This window comes from Zea mays, chromosome 2 (genome assembly GCF_902167145.1).
Source record: "Zea mays cultivar B73 chromosome 2, Zm-B73-REFERENCE-NAM-5.0, whole genome shotgun sequence".
NCBI classification, from domain to species: domain Eukaryota; kingdom Viridiplantae; phylum Streptophyta; class Magnoliopsida; order Poales; family Poaceae; genus Zea; species Zea mays.
In genome coordinates this window covers 226,949,892-226,966,863 of record NC_050097.1, presented here as the reverse complement: position 1 = coordinate 226,966,863, position 16,972 = coordinate 226,949,892, and the positions used below count along the sequence as shown (strand labels likewise).

The window sequence follows — 16,972 nt, the reverse complement described above, 5'->3', positions numbered from 1 at the left end:
TTATATTTGTTTAATTCTAACCGTAATTGATACTGCACTATAAATGGATACCATCTTATTTAAATTTGTTACTGTCGCTATTCGAGTGTGAATCGTTAGCATTACTATTTACATTACATTTCGTAACCCAAACGTCAATTGACTTGCTCGTCTTGTTGGGACGAAACGTTCCAGTCGAGAAAAGAACTGGTAAAATACCTTTGGCTCACTGCTCTGTTGACGGGAACTTCGCAGTTCTGATTCACTGTTTTGAAAAGCGTACGAAGAATCTCACTTAACCATACAAAGTTCTAACTCACAAATTTGGATACAAAGTTCTGATTCACACAGACAGTCGACACAAGCAACAATGCAGCACCAATTGCATACTTCCAGATCCAGTGTTTCAGTTGCACACAGGGAGTGCGTGCGGCGTGCCCGTGGACCGTGGCCATGGGGTGTGGGCACGGTGGGCTGACGGGTGACGCGACTGTTCCTGTTGTTGGGTTGGACTTAGGCTCTTGGAGTGGGCTGCATCTGTATGCATGTAGTACGACGTATGCCATTGCCTACTGCTACCGTTCTACCGCTACCGGGTTGGGATTTGGAAGTTCGGGTTATTTGGGTTCTAAAAAAACTCGACCTGTGGGGTAAAATAGCTCTCAGATATTGTATTAAAAAGAAGACATTCTCATATACAGTAGGTAGAGAAAACTCTCGAACCTCTGTCCTACCCATACACAGCGGTATCGAAACCCATGTGAGAACGACCACGACCGAGACAGAGCCTTAGAACCTAAGACTAGAGGAGTGCTAATTAGAACACATAACCAACTCAGTTAGAGTCCCTTTCGCATTCGGGTTCTAGAGGAGGATGTATTTAGCCTTGTGGGTGTATAATTTTTTTTTTCTAGGGTGTATATATGATGAATCTAAATCTATAGAAATTTTATTTTGTGGGGGTGCATTTGCATTCATAGTTAGAAACCTAGCTTCGCCTCTGGGAGAATGGTTTTATAAGTTGTGATCCGAAATTCTCAAATAAAATTCGGGTTTTCGGTAATACATGTTCAGGTATCGGGCTACCGGTTTTTTTGTCCAAACCTGCATGTATCCCACGGGATATTGTTGTCAAATAAGCGAGGACAGAAAGAGCACCGGGTGCGTGATGATGATCATTCTCAGATGCTAATAAGCCTGCGAGGCAACCATCGAGATCGCTAGCCCTTGTCGCGGGCATTGCAACGGCCTGATCAACCAAAAGCCTTAGAACCAGTTGATTCAGGCGTTATCCGGTTCGATACCTCCCGTGATAGAACAATTTCGAGCTCCCGTATTGTCCCCTCAAGTTGGTGGCCAATAAATCGACTGGGGCCTATTTGAAAGACTATAGTTTCTAAGAAACTAATTTCTATCTCCGGATTCTTGGTTTATGTAAAAAAAAAAGGTGTGCGTGTTTCAAACCTAGTTGTTTGGAAACCAGTTTAGTTTTTTCTATACACAAAGACAAGTCTACAAAGACAAGTCTACGTTTACTCTATTTTAGAAGTAACTGATTCATTTTTTTCTTCATTTTTCTTTACTGCCAATTTTAAATATAGCTTAAACTCGTATTTTTGAATTCAATTTTTTTCAAATAATAATTAAACATTCAAATCGGGTAGAGCAGGCATCAAGGGTATCACGTGCACAAGCCTGAGAGCAGTGGCAATCACAATTTTTTACCGAACTAAGGACAGTACATAATTTACCGCACAGAAACTTGTTTTAGCTAGGAAATACTAGCTTCTTGGTTTTTTAGGAACTGAAAATCCAATTTCTAAAAGCTAAAGAATAAACTGGTTTTATAAACTAGTTTACTAAAAACCGGGTGCTTTCAAACAGACCCTAAGACATTACGGTAAAAAAAAAACTGGTGTTCTAAGCACAAAAAGATATCTTGGCAACTGATAAAATGTTTGTCAAACTCTATTAATGCTACCTAACTTTGTGAACGAAGGATTGACAAATATGGCCTTGACAAAACAGCAGCTTAACTAACAACATATTCGCTATTGTTATCTTACAGTAAGCACCAGAGCAAACACACTGTGCATAATTGACTGAAGAAACCAATCACCTGTAATGGACAGGGTATTATACTTTTAATCCCAAACTTCGAAAACCTAACTAACAATTTCACCTCAATGCAACCGGAACAAATTCTCAATGGAAGGGCCAATGGACATAACTTCATACACCCTTAGGTTCACGTGGGGCCTGGAAAGGGTAAACAAGGCCAGGCCATTGTTGGTGACCTTGGCACAGCCATTGATATGCACAGCTTCAAGGCGCGGACAGCCATTGCCGAGGGCCAGCAAGCTCTGGTCGCAGATGTGCCGGCAGCGGTTCACATGCAGCACTCTTAGCTTACTGCAGTACAGCCCGATCGCAGACCAGCCAGGTAGATGGACCCCATGGCAAACAGCAAGGTTCCACTCCTCGAGCAACGGGCACCCACTGGCTATTGCTGCCACGGAATCGTCTGTGAGGTAGCGACACATCCTGAGATTCAGAATGCAGAGGCTTTTAGCGAGCGCAAGGTTACCCAGGCCATCCAGACCAGTGGAGCTTCTTAACTTCTGCAAGTTCAGATACTTGAGTCCACTGCCACTAGCTATATCCAACAAACCGTCTGGAGAAAGCATGCAAGACTCGGCTTCAAGGTAACGAAATGAACTTGAACAACCTCTGAATCCAGCACCGGACAGACGCCTGCAACCTGTAACGATTAGCGTGCAGATGTTTGGACAATTGCTGAAGATTGCAGAAACCCCTTGGTCTGTAATGCCCATGCAAGAACCAAGGTTTAGACTCTTCAAACCACGGCAGCCTTTTGAAAGACTTTCCAAGGCAGCATCTGTAATGTTGAAGCAGCTTTGAAGTTCAACCACCACCAAATTAGGGCACCCAATCGCCACCTGTGCTAGACCATCATCTGTTATGCCAGAACAGCAGTACAATGAAAAGGATTTTAGAGATGATCCAGACACTCTCAGCGTGCTCAAAGCCGAGTCAGGTAGCTCTGTGAGCCCAGCAAGGGATATCCGGTTCAGACAAGGTGAGTGAGCCAGTATCTTGGGGATGCACTTGGCATGCTCCTTGTCTATGGCAGGATTAAAAGAACAATGGAATGTTAGTGATTTCCGGCCAAGGTTCCGAACCTTGAACCAATTCTTGCAAGTTAAACCGAAAGCACTCCTCTCTGACCCGCTTTCTAGCTTGTTAAATATAGAAAGCAAGCAATCATCAGATAGGTAACTGATGGAGTTCTCTAGGCTGACACCTATTTCCTCTCTTTCCATATTTCACTTACTGAGTCCTGTCTGAAGGTTGGAGTGCTTGGATCTTTATTAAATACTTCTGGGATGTACTGGAGGAAGATGAACTTGCTGGATCAAAACTACACAAAACAGCCGGCTCACCGTATCCGTAGCCAATAGATGCCCCACATATTCGGCACAGAAGCTTAGTTTTTGGCCTGTAACCACGCCAGGTGAGGGGAAAGCAAGATACCTCGTCCACCTGAGTAAATCGGCTGAGATCAACAGAAATGAATGAAATCAGTCCTTTCTTCAGAGACTTCTTATATGAGCCTACTTCAGATGTGCTTCGGTTAGAAGATGAAAGGTTTAGAGGGTATCCACAAGATCCGCAACTGTCAATACAAATGTAATTAATGTCAGAGGTTAGAGAACAGATAGAGTAGTAAACGTAAATACAATAAATGGTATCCCAAGATGATATTGAATTAGAGAGATGTTTGACCAATCCAGCTGATACTTAGAAGCCAATGCTGTTACATTGAACTCATCTTGCTATTAGTGATAACTTTATCAAATAAAATAAAAGCTGCATTTGGCAGTTGGGGGAAATGCCAACAAGAAAAATGGTACCATTAATGCCATGACAGAGGAAAAAAATTAACAAACAGTTTACCTATCTAACGAAATATCATTCCACATGAAGATTTTCCTTGTTGTTAATGAGAAAATGAGAAATGAATGCCTTTTATCATCTTTATATATTAGATAGCAAGCATAATGACATTTATGGTTCCAAATATTATCAATGGTTGAATCCTAACAAGTTACTCCGTCCCGCAAAGAGTGATGTTTTGGTTGTCCTAAGTCAAACTATCTAATGTTTGACCAAGTTTACATAGAAGATTATTAACATTTATGACACCAAATAGATTTACTATGAAAAAATATTTCACCGTAAATTTAATGATATTTCTCTGGTATCAGAAATATTAGTATTTTTTGTATAAGCTTAGTCAAACTTATAGATTGTTTGACTTAGGACAAAACCAGAATGACACTTGACAGATGCAGTATATACATACATGGGGGGTTGTCCAGGGTCTAGACTTCCATGTATATAGACATTTTCGATCAGTTGTAGTATAAACAAACTATATCACTGCAATTGTTTGATGAGCAGCAAACCAAAACTGCTGACGCCAATGCAAAACCCTTGTAACATCCTTTTACTATGTTAATATGTTTCAAGTTTCCACTGGCTCTGTAATACGACAACGGACAGCATCTACCGTGCAATTGTAATTTTCCGTTCAGTTTCAAGGAGCAGTGCCACAACAATACAAACTCTGGGTTTTACAAGGTCATTCTGATAGAATAAGTTTTATGCCTATCTTAGATTTCAGCTTTTAGTCAAGTAGTAGTTGATGCATATCTCAGGACCTTATCATCTATCTTGATTAGCATTTACTTTAATAGTTAGAATATGCTGACGCTTTCTTGGTTCTCAAGTTTGCTACTTCTATATGTACCCAATCCTGACATGGACCATGGTTTATGTAGTGGCTTAAGAAAATAGAAAATCTGCCCTAAAACCTGTGTCTATCTCTAACAAATGGTATCAGAGCTAGTTCCTCCTAGGGTTTTTATCTATCCCTGTGACAGCGCTGGCAGGCAACTGCGTGTGACCAGCGTGCAGCTGATCAAGCACATCATCACCCTTAAGTGGGTCTTCAAGCTTAAGAAGGATGAGGCTGGGGCAGTGATCAAGCACAAGGCGCGTCTGTTGGTGCACAGGTTTGTCCAGTAGGAGGATGGAGTCCATCTATGTACTCCCCATGTTGGCATCCTCGGAGGGCTTGCACATCTGCCACATGGACGTCAGGTCCGCCTTTCTCAATGATGAATTGAAGGGGGAGGTATATGTCTATCAGCCGCTAGGATTCGTCATGCCCGACAAAGAGAACGAGGTTCAGCGCCTAGGCAATGGCCTATACCATGGGTGGCTTTAGGGGGTATGCCAGGTATGCCCCCACATACTCGGTGTATACACGATATATATATATATATATATATATATATATATATATATATATATATATATATATATATATATATATATATATATATATATATATATATATATATATATAACATAAAAAGAATGTTGTGATAATAGTCTTATAGATTGTGTTTCCTTTGTGTTTAAGTTTATGGCCTCAGGATTTATCTAATAAATTCTAGAGATGATTTGTTAGGCACACAATATGATCATTAAATCGACAGTCCAACCATCGATCTCTCGGATTCTTTATGGCTCGTGAAAACAACGAAATGCCCAAACAACTTTATGGTGGGTCTTAAGTTTTCGATAGTCAAGAGGTAGTAAAGGAACGAGGTTGATCAACAGCTCGATATATATCAGTGTTCTTACGGCGGTAAGGTGAGCAAGCAAATGGGATCACCGCCTTAGCGCCTAGGCGGGCAAGGCAGGCAAGGCGCCAAGTATTCTCCGAGCGCCTGGACGCCTAGGCGACGCCTTAAGAACACTTATATATATTATGTGACTGTTTGTATAGTCACATGTGAGAGCTGAGGATTTAATTCGTGCAAGTATAATTTATTTAATCGTTTGATATTATGTGTTTTTAAGTGGATAGAGATAACATAATTAAGATATTGATTATGTCATTTAAAAGGTATTAGCTAAAAAGTCATCTAAACTATCAGTATGACTTTTCATCTATTTATAATGTAATTTATGAATATTTGTAACTTAATTTCTAAATTTAAGTCTTATTATTTATGTTTTTAACTTAATCTTCAAATTTAAAATTTACTATGTAATTTAATGTAAAAATTATTTCTAAATTGTTAAACGGTTTGATCGAATATATATCAAAATTTTATATGGCATACCCTACGTTCAATCCTAGATCCGCCACTGGTCTATACAGCCTGTGGTAGGTATTACGAGCTTGGAACGCCAAGCTAGATTCTACCCTCAAGCAGATAGGGTTCCAACAAAACACTCACGAGGTTGATTTCTATCGACGGGCCAAGGAAGGTTGTGCCTTGCTGTTAAATTGATGATTTGGTGATTGCTAGCACCAAGAAAGAAGAGGTGGAAACGTTCAAGGCTGAGATGAAAGCCTCATTCCAAATGAGCGACTTGGAGCCACCACCTACCTGAAGATCGAGGTCACCAGGACAGCTCCAGCGTCTCACTTCGCCAGACCGCCTACGCCAAGCGCATCAATGAGTTGGGCAGGCTCACCGACTGCAACCTAGCTTACACTCCCATGGAGGAGAGGCTGAAGTTGAGTCGTGATAGCACGACAGAGGTGGGCGCAATGCAATGGCAGCACATTGTGGCCAGCCTTCGCTACCTCATCCACATGCGTCCGGACTTAGCATTTGCCATAGTTTATGGAAGTCAGTTCATGTAGCAACTGACGACAGAGCACCGACAAACCATCAAAAGGATCATAATCTACGTCGCGAGTACCTCTGACTATGGCTTGCACTACCCAAGGTGTCGTGGTGCTGCACACTTCATCGACTATAGTGACAACAACCATGCCGGCGACATCGATACAAGCAAGAGCACGAACGAGACTCCGTTCTTTCTCGGCAAATGCTTAATCAGCTAGCAATCGTTCAAGCGACAGCTTGTGGACCTGTCCAATTGCGAGGCAGAGTACATTGCCGCCACTCCTACCTCTACTCAGACTCTTTGGCTGACTCAGCTGGATGATCTCCTTGGTAGAGATGTAGAAGCAGTGGAGCTCAAGGTATACAACAAGTTTGCCTTAGCATTGGCAAAGAACCCTATTTTTCATGAGCACAACAAGCACATCTGGGTCAAGTACTGCTTTATCAGAAGCTGCTTGGACAATGGGAGTGTCAAGGCCAACCACATCAGCACTTAGGACTAGCTCGCTGATTTTCTCACCAAGTCACTTGGGAGGGTCAAATTTCAGAAGCTTCGAGCCAGAATTGGGATGGTTCAAATTCCTTAGAACTTAGAAGGCACCACACTAGGCTTAGGAAGAGAATGATATAATATGTCTCTTGTCTATCTTAGATTTCAGCTTCTAGTCAAATAGTAGTCCATGTATATGTTAGCACATTATCTTATCAACTATCTTATCTTGGTTAGCATCTACTTTAGTAGTTAGAATATCATAATGCCTTTTGGTTTCAAGTTTTCTACTTTATATGTACCTTAATGAAATAGAAAATTTGCCCCAAAATTTGTGTCTACCTCTAACACATCCCATCATGCTCACGTGTAGCATGCTCACATGTCCGTCCACAAGAAAGGATATTGCAAAGTGAATCCCGACAAATTCAGACATCCCATGAAAACATAATGCCAAGAAATTCAGACAACACATGAAATGGTTGCATGGATGAGCTCACTACAGCTTCTTGAAATTAGTGTAGTCCCCCCAAATTCCAGCAGCATGAATCTATTTTCGGCAACAAATAGATGGCCATCAAACTAGACATTCAAAGTGACAAATATGGTGGGTGCATCACCCAAACAACCTGTACCCTGGTTGGTAAATCAGCTCAATTAGACTAAGGCCCTGTTTATTTCTTTAGCCACTAGACTAAATTTTAGTGACTAAAGTTTAGTCGCTAAAGTAATCCGTTTGGTTCCAGTGACTAAACCGAACTAAAGAACATTAATTGCTGTGAATAATGACTGTTTTACCCATATTAATTAATAGATGTTTGCTATAAAAAGAAAGTGGAGAGGGCAAATAAGGTAAAAATACTACTTTAGTCCCTTTTAGTCACCCCTTTGGTGACTAAAAAACTAAAGTTTAGTCACCCCACTTTAGTCACCATGTTTGCATCTTTAGGGACTAAAAGTGACTAAACTTTAGTCACCCCAAACCAAACGGGGCCTAAGGATTACTTCATCAGTCCAAGACCGTACCCAATTTCTGATCAGGCATGTAGAATACATACAGTAATACAGATGTGCCAATCAGCAATCGCACACAAATCAAACCAAGCACAAGGGTTATGGATTGTGTATTTCTGGTTCATGGTTCAAAACTAGAAAAGGACACAAAAACATATATCAGCAAAGAAGTCACCGAACATCATCCATCTATCCTGCTAAAAAACCAGCACTCATCCATGACCCACCCCGATTCTCCTCGCCTCCCACCAAAATGACGACAGAATGGATCAAATTTGACGGTGGAATCGAGTGCTTGAGGGGGGAGGGGGGGTAAAAATCACCTGTAGTCGACGTCGCTCTGGGACATCCTCGGGCCGCAGGAAGATCGGGAAGTCTCATGGATCTAGGCGACGGCGTCTGGGGAGTGGGGCGCGGTCAGGGGGAGGCGGCAATGTTTCGTTGAGATTTGGTTTGCACGGAAGGCCCGGAGGGGAAAGAAATTTGTGGGGGCAATAACCTCGCAATCTTGGGTCTTGGGGCGGACGGACGCGCGGCCGGCTATGCAACTCCGTTCCTGGTCGGCCAGTTGTTTCTGTTTGACTACGTCTCTACCCTTGCGGTTTTGGGTTATTAAAAGTGGCTGATGCGTGCAAGGGATTTATATTTTCTATATATTTTTAAAAAGTTCTTTTTTTCTCTATAGTATAGGCGTATGTCTGCTAGAGTCAATATGTTATGATTGACATTCAATATGCTATACAACGTAAACATCTCATTACTAAGTTTTCTTGTTTCTTAAATTAGATTTTTAAAATATTGTAGATTGGTTTGTTAAGTTAGAGTTATATATCTACACTAGTATAGTGCCCGTGCGTAGCAACTGCACACAAATTATTCAATAAAATATTAGCGTACAACGATTATATAAAAACAATATATATATATTTTATCAAACCTCAATATCTCACAATTTCTTTGTTGGCAATCATTGCTAACAGTGCAGTTGTCATCACCACCATTGCTAAGATTGATGTTGTATGATAAATAAGAGCTATAGTTTGTGATGCAAGAAGAGAATGATGTTAGATTGTCCGGGTATCCTGAAAAATTGTCCTGAACACTATGTTTGAGGAGAGAGATGAAGAATATGCAAAGAAAGAATGTGACTCCTGATACATGATTTGAATTCCTAATGTATGATATATCTTCATAATTATTAATACAAAGTTTTGGGTAATGTTCTATTCTTCCATTTTTGGTTTTAGAACTCTAGTGAACGCATTGCAAAACGCGACCTCTTCTGCCGCAGACACGGGATTGCAGAACGCGGCCTCTTCTGCCGCAGACATGGGATCCTCGAACTGTCCATCCCTCGGTGATGTTCCAACAGCCTCCATATGAACCTGCATCAGTGGAAACAACATGAGACAAATCTAACTCTGTTGTTTTGCTTGCGCTAGTAATTCATTTCATTCTATGCATGCTAATTAAATATCTCCTTCAGTCTTTAGAACACGAAATGTGTAGCCAAAAATGTAGTCGGACATGGACCGCAAAATGTTAAAGCCATGGTGCAAATCAAAGATCACCTTCATACCATTATACTCCTCCTCGAGACCGAGACCAAATTAGATGCGCTTGAACCAATATGACTGAACAGGCAAGCACTCAATTCTGCTGCTTCTACCTCTACAAAGCAAGACAGAGCAAAATAAGAGAGAGAAACTTGATCTCATCAGTGAAGGTGCCCTTGCGTGTTTTATGATAATTAAATACCTTCTTAATTATAACCGGAGAATTACCAATAGGATCAATATTTGAAATAGGCCCTTTTTCTTCTGGAAAAAACTTCCTCAACTTCTTATCATTCTCAGTCGGTTTGATGTAGAAAAATAGAAATGCCGCTGGCTTATCACCAAGAGATAAGTTTGGCAAAGGCTTCACAAAGACATGATCTGGCTCTGCCATTAATATACTAGAACATCAGGCGCCCCTTCGGGCGCCCTACAGTGGTTGAAAACAGGATCTAATGTCTAGTAAATGAGACAACCCATTGTAGAACTTGAAATGGTGATTTGTCCATTGTGGAAGTTGAAATCGTGTAGAAGCTCTCTAGCTAAATCTAGGGAGAAGATTACATATACAATAGGACATAGATCATGAAACTGGCAATAATCATGAAACAAAAACACCTAACAAAAAACACATATAACGCTTTCAGGGCAAGTATCACATGGGATGGTATTTAAAAATCAATGGCATATTACAAAAAATCTAATTTATAAAACATTTTGTGTCGTGTGATGCCAAGCAACAACATTTCATCAGTCCTCAATAGCAAGCTACCAAAGGAGTTTAAAAATGTCAGTTGGCAATAACTAAGTCGATGGCAACAGATGGCAACAAAGGGTTAGCAGAGACAAAGTTTGAGTGCTCTGCAATCTGAAGCCGGTGGCAATGTGTGGTATAAAATCACATGCAATGGTTTTGGCTATAGTCATGCTAGTCCTTTTTTTCTATAGTATTTAGTGGTCGTTCAAATAGCTGTTCTAAACTACTATTAACAGAATAATTTTGATAGTGTAGAATCCATACAACAAACCAAGCCATATTCCTAATTATTCTCATTCATTCAAAACAAAGGTGTCAATCATTAAATAAGAAACACAATAGCAAGTCTGCTATGACCCTTTTGGCCATGGTTGTCTGTCCTCTAGCTTTTGAATCAAAATTATTCAGATACATTTGCACAAAATTACTAATTTGGCAAATTGCCAAAGTAGTACACTTAACTCTTTTAGCCGACAACTAACATAGAAGCAATCATACCTTTTTGTACATTGTTCGGAAGTACTCCTGAAGATTGTCTGCAGCCTCTCCCACCAGTTCAGATGAAAAAGGAAGATTCAGAAAAATTTTGCTTCAATCTAAAAGTTAGAACTGGAGTGCTATAAATGAGGTGCGCACATGGTCATCACTGATGTCAGTCTCATCATATAAAGCTCTTTTCTCTGTATCTCCAAGAATGGATATAACCTTCTGCAACCGCTGAAACTTCTCTTTGGCTTCATAGAAACATTGAACATTGCATTTGAGATACATTGCACTAAATGGTTGTAGGAAAGCATTCATGATTTATGTTTGAGATACTACCTCGTTCCCAGGATTCGTATCCGGGTGGAGGCGCAGAGCCAATTTGTGATACACCTTCTCTATCTCTTGTTGTGAAGCACTCTCCTCAACTCCCAGAATCCTCAAATGACAAAAGCAAAATAAAGAAGCAACTAAATTACTATATTGTGATATGGAAAAGGAACCTGAAAGAGATCAACTACACACATTTACAACATTTCAGACTTTTGTCTCATCTACAGTTATTTGCATGACTTGTTTACAAATAGACTTAAATAAGAAACCAAAATTACAGCAATTAAGAGTTGTTTTGGACCATCTCACAGCAATACTCCCTCCATTCACTTTTGATAGTCCTATTTTCAAAATTGAGTTGTTCATTTTTTATAGTCTTATTTGAGTTGTGGTCCCAAATCTGATATAAATGACTGTTTGGGTCCCCGTGCAGAGTAACTCATCTAGAAAAAAGACTGGTGCATGTATATAAAAACATCAAAATCGAGGAGTTTTCGCAAAAAACAAGGACTGTTTGATGATGTAATTAATTAGATTATAAGCAAGAGTTCTTCTCCTTGGTCATTGTGTCAAGGTGAAATAGGACTATCATAAGTGAACGGAGGGAGTATTTAACAATATCAGATATTTTTTTACCAGACTTTTAATGCTTAGTTTCATTAAGTGCAATCAAAGTAAGCAGTGATTCACCACAGTTCCAAAGTGACAGGATAGGCCAAAAAAAACATAAATGGATACCACATGATCTAGGGTTAAAGAATACAGCAAAGCTGCAACAAAAAATTCACGGCACTACCAAATAAAGGTTGCCTATTATATTATATATAGCCATCCAAGAACACAGTAATCTGTACACATTTAGGTGTATAGCAGTTGTTGAGTAAATAAACAAATAAACCAGGACACGTTCCTTTCCCTAAAGCAGGACACCAGATACAGGTCCAGGACAATGAGACAATCATGCCACCAAAGAGTCAACAAGGCATGACAAAATTGATAGGGTGCAAATGAAAACTCAATGATCAAACATATTAATTCTCTTCTGATTGGAGGCAATTATCTACATGTAAACAACTGAAAAAAATATGCATGCAATTGTTGCTTACAATGGCAAGACTTAGGGCCCCTTTGGTAGGGCTTATTTTTCAGCTTCGGCTCTGGCTCATGCAAAAGTTGTGCCAAACACCTCTTTTTCAAATGGCTTCACTAGTGAAGTGCTTTTCCAAAATGAACTAGAGGGCATGAGCCAAAAAAGTGGCTCACCCGGCTTCAGCTCACGTTATTTTTGCACAATAGCCCTCCCACCAATCCAAACTAATTTTTTTGGTCCTGCCCTCAATCCCTAGCCACGTACAGGAGAGATCTATAAAAAGTAAACTATACAAGGGTCTTTCTAAAAACAACCTATAAGCCGTTTTGCCAAATGATTTTTCAGAATGGCTTTGGCTCATCTAAAGAAGTGGCTTCACCTCGTGAGTCAGAGCCAAAGCCGTTTTTGGAGAAGCCAGAGCCCTGCCAAAGGGGCCCTTAGAAGACACGACCAGAAGTACAGGCTGAGATGTGCTAGCAATCTGAATAATCGAACTGACCTTTTCTTTAGCTTCTTTCTCATATTTATGCATTTGTTTTTTGTTTTTTTGAAATCAATCCCAAAGCATGTTGTAATCGACCACATAGAGTTGTATGGTCTAAAAACAACCGAGGTTGTCTGCACCACAAAATTAAAAAAAATAAAAATCAGACAACAGGGTACTTCATGTCCGCAAGACATGGAATACAATATGACCTCGAGAATTGGGCAAAGGACACGGACTACCTCTCCGCACGCCCGCAAAGCCCCATCAGTAACCTTATAATATCTATTTTTGATAGCAGACAGTATAGGAACAGAACGTGCCTGAAAATTTGATTTGCAATCAGTAGCCACTCCGATAGTCTTTAAATTATACTCAACACTGATATACTACAATACCTTAATGTATAGATGAAACATAAATGGCGAATGTGAAGCCATAAGATGCAAGACCTGTTGGAACTTCAGTTTAACTAAAAAGAGGAAAAGTGTAGCCTTTTACATGAACAATTATGTGTATGTACTGTTGGCAAAACAATGTGGAGAGCAAATCAGAGAGAACAATGGTACCATTCCAGCAGAACAATGAACTATATGAATAACATAACAGCCATTTTACTCGATGATCAACCAAACTGAGCTCTATGAAATCGCTTTGTATTGCAACGTAACTCTAATTCCTCATGTTCAAAATGAGATTCTTTTAACAACAACGTTGGCTCAGCCATGATCATGCATGACTGAAAATATGTGCATGAACTACCAGTTAGCCCAATTGCTGAGTGCTGACCTACCAATCCTATGTATTTGTACTATCATACAAATTATAGCTAAGCAAGAGCAACTATGATGTGATCTTCTGAATTCCAATTTTATAGTTTCAATACTTGCTCTGTTGTATGATCAGGACAAAGTAGTAGCCCTGGAGACCATATGTTTTGTTCGATTTACTAACCAATGCTACACAGCTCCCAGAAAACTGATGCTTACACAAAACGTACCTACCGATGAGTGATTCACAATAGATCGTTTTATAGTGGTTATAAACTGCTGCTGACAACACCTGCATTAAGAGAGAGGAAACAGGACTGGTATACCTTGTGTGTCAGATGAGTCCTTGTTATTGCCCTCCGTTGCCTCCTGCAAGCAATAGCTTTATTACCATAACTAACAGGTATAATCAGGTAACAGCACCCAGATAACTAAATCGAACACACCTAAACTCATGATCGCTGTCTGGTTCCTTTGATAGATGCTCTAGGGTCTGTCTACAGCTGGAGGAAAGAACACCACATTCTAAATTACCACAAGGTGATGAGCTAAAAAAATCAATCTTTGAACCATCAACCACAAAGAAATAAACTAACAAAAAGGGTACTGATTCCAGTAAACTTACATACACGCTCTTAACAGCATTAACAACGCACTGATTTAGATGCATATCTCAAAATATTTTATGAATGAATGAAGTACATTAGTTCGTATACCCACCGTCCAAGTTGTCATGTTTATTTTAACCCCAAGCATATCTCGAACCCCATATGGGCGCCATGCTCTCTACTGGTGCTAATTTCGCATTCAACATGAATATCCTCAAACAAAATAACAATAAATATAAGTTGGAAAAATAAAAAAAGGTAGGCAAAAAGAAGTGAAAAATTAAGAATAACCTCACCTCCCTTTGTCTCCTAGCTGCTATGCCCTCGAGTTCCACAATACGTTGTTTCGCAGCACTAAGCTCTTCATCTTTCTTAGAATTCATCTGTTGCACAAAGTCGATACCGATACATCTAAATGGAGAACCTGAACCCCGAGGTTTTGAGTTCATCTATTTCCAGCTCCATAAACTAACCAGAGCATTTTTATTTTATTTTTGTTTTGAGTATTAATAAGTTAAAGTTCTTGAAAACAAACAGACACACGAAGCGCTCACCTTGTGCTTGTATTCTTGTGCCACTGCCTCAACATGAACGTTTAGCTCTGAGATATGTGCATTGCACTGAGCAATCTACAAAGAGGGAAAAACAGTCCTGAAATCTACAAAACTACACTTTATAGTAGCAAAACAAATGCATGCGTGACTAATAAAACCTTACAAGTGAGCTGACAAACAATTAACAAATCTGTGATTACCTCTGATTCCTTCTCAGAAACCTCCCTTCTAAGTATTCTAATAGTCTCTTGAGCACAGAGGAGCTCATTATGCATATCTATTGGGTGCCTGCAGGAGAGTCAAGTGGTAACTGTTAATTTTACAACTATAAATATACGCATCCCGTAATAGAACTGAACCATACAAACCTAGATGAATCAGCTAAATCAACCATTCCATCTTCCATATATCTCCTTGCTTTCCCAGAGGGTTGTACAGCTAGCATTTGTTCCCGAACTTTCTGCAGGTCCACTTCTAGTTCTTCTCGCTGCATTCTTTGTCACCCTGCTTCTTCCTTGACAATTTCCACCTTAGAAGAAATAGCAGAAATTAGTGCTAAGAATGAATACTTTAAAAATAAAACGACGACAAAGAAAAGTGAGCGATTAATCAACACCTAAATAGAACAAACAACACAAGTTACTTTGCTTTCTAAAACACAAACAATATTCTCAAGTTCTTCAATTGACCTCTCCAATACCTTTACTTTTTCATCCTTCCCTTCAGCATATGCCTTATGGTTCTCAGCTATCTGCAATTTCAATGAAATGAAGGGAAGGGTGGAGTTCACGATGGTAGAGCAGGTAGATATAGACAAGCACAGTGAGTGCATCCTTTTAATACAACAGGGCGTAAATTGGTACATGTGACTAAACTCGCGTAGCATCCAAGGCAAGTTCAATGAAATGAATAGACTCCATCCGATTGAGGTTTTATATAAATGTAAAAGGACAAAGGTACAATGATGATATACTCCATTTAGCCACAAATAAGTGATGTTTTACACATTGATACGACACCGAGGAGAAGGCCAATCCACATCCGCTACGCCCAGTCAGTAGACTGAAGCCACTCAACAGTGAATACCTAGCAGTTAGCAGGCAACAGGTTAGGGAGAAGCGCTAGGTGTCGCATCTAGAGCTGACACGCCACAGTCCAGCCGTGGTGGACGGTGAGGACGAGCTGCGTCGGGGGCAGTGTGCGCTCCCACAGCAAGCCGACACGGCACGGTGTGACTCCCTTTCTTCTCATGAAACCAAAAGTTTTTAGTGTTATGATGATCGAGCGAGGAACAAAACAAAATCATGATGCACACACAACCTACCAAAGCTTTCCCAACCCCACGCGGGGTTAACCTATCATCCAGGAAGGAGACGATATGGGGGGAAAGAAAAAGGGGAGAGCACACGAGAACCTAGAAATGGTGGTGGGTAAAGAGGAGGAGGAGGCTCACGAGGTTCCCGGCGCCAACGGTGCAGAAGCCGTTGCAGAGGCCGACGAGGACGACCCCGACGTCGCGCGGCGGGAGAACGAACTTCCCGTCGATCTGGAACGGGATCTGCGATCGGAGTAGGTCCACGGCTGCGGCGTCGGCCTCCATCCCCATTCTCCTCTTGTCCACGTGCCACGGCTCCATCCGTGAAGATCCTAGCTCGCCGCCAGGGGGGCGCGCGTCCGTGCGCCGGGGCTCCGCTCGCCGCGCCTCCGGTCCGCTTGCTGGTTCCGCACGACTGGACGCAGGCAATGGGGAAAGATGGATGCGTGGAAGAGTCGGTCGCTAATTCAATAATGGAAGAGAGAGGTATTCACGGGTAATAGTGGAGAGAGAGAAAGCCGCGTCCTTTCCATGTTCCCGGGCCACGCGTCGGCAGCGGAAAGCCTGCGAGGCCGTGAAGCGCGGAGAGGCTTCCAATCTCCCGTGTCTTTTAACAAGAAGTAATACCTGCAAATATTTCCATTATGACAACATACCAATCCTTCAACCATAATGAGAAAAAGGAAATATACTTACTCTTCTACGATCTTTGCTTTCTGGAGCCACCGGACAAAAGCCCAAGGCCAATTTAAGACAATATATCCCTAGATAAATCATCATATCAGCAAGAGAACAAGATGGT

General features: G+C 40.8%; 2 protein-coding genes across 10 annotated transcripts; both read right to left on the bottom strand.

The window, feature by feature from the left end:
• Positions 1-1,927: 1,927 nt before the first annotated feature.
• Positions 1,928-8,691, bottom strand: LOC100501389 (uncharacterized). Its single transcript, NM_001196121.2, has 2 exons — positions 8,544-8,691; positions 1,928-3,676 (listed from the first exon to the last, which is right to left on the bottom strand). The coding sequence occupies exon 2, from the start codon at positions 3,321-3,323 to the stop codon at positions 2,163-2,165; it is 1,161 nt and encodes a 386-aa protein (NP_001183050.2). The 5' UTR covers positions 3,324-3,676; positions 8,544-8,691; the 3' UTR covers positions 1,928-2,162.
• A 444-nt stretch (positions 8,692-9,135) lies between these two features.
• Positions 9,136-16,742, bottom strand: LOC103647983 (uncharacterized). Of its 9 annotated transcripts, XM_020548654.3 has the most exons (16): positions 16,309-16,742; positions 15,224-15,384; positions 15,056-15,143; positions 14,856-14,930; positions 14,414-14,684; positions 14,140-14,196; positions 14,020-14,062; positions 13,322-13,395; positions 13,166-13,246; positions 12,939-13,057; positions 11,356-11,455; positions 11,170-11,267; positions 11,032-11,069; positions 10,005-10,106; positions 9,800-9,891; positions 9,136-9,605 (listed from the first exon to the last, which is right to left on the bottom strand). In XM_020548654.3, exons 8-16 carry the CDS (start codon positions 13,361-13,363, stop codon positions 9,444-9,446), a joined length of 834 nt encoding a protein of 277 aa, XP_020404243.1. In that variant the 5' UTR covers positions 13,364-13,395; positions 14,020-14,062; positions 14,140-14,196; positions 14,414-14,684; positions 14,856-14,930; positions 15,056-15,143; positions 15,224-15,384; positions 16,309-16,742; the 3' UTR covers positions 9,136-9,443. The 9 variants fall into 9 exon arrangements, 2 of the variants coding, with proteins under 2 accessions (XP_020404243.1, XP_020404242.1); XM_020548653.3 differs by having other exon boundaries at positions 12,939-13,246; XR_004856500.1 differs by lacking the exon at positions 13,322-13,395 and having other exon boundaries at positions 9,141-9,605; positions 9,979-10,324; positions 11,356-13,057.
• Positions 16,743-16,972: the final 230 nt, after the last annotated feature.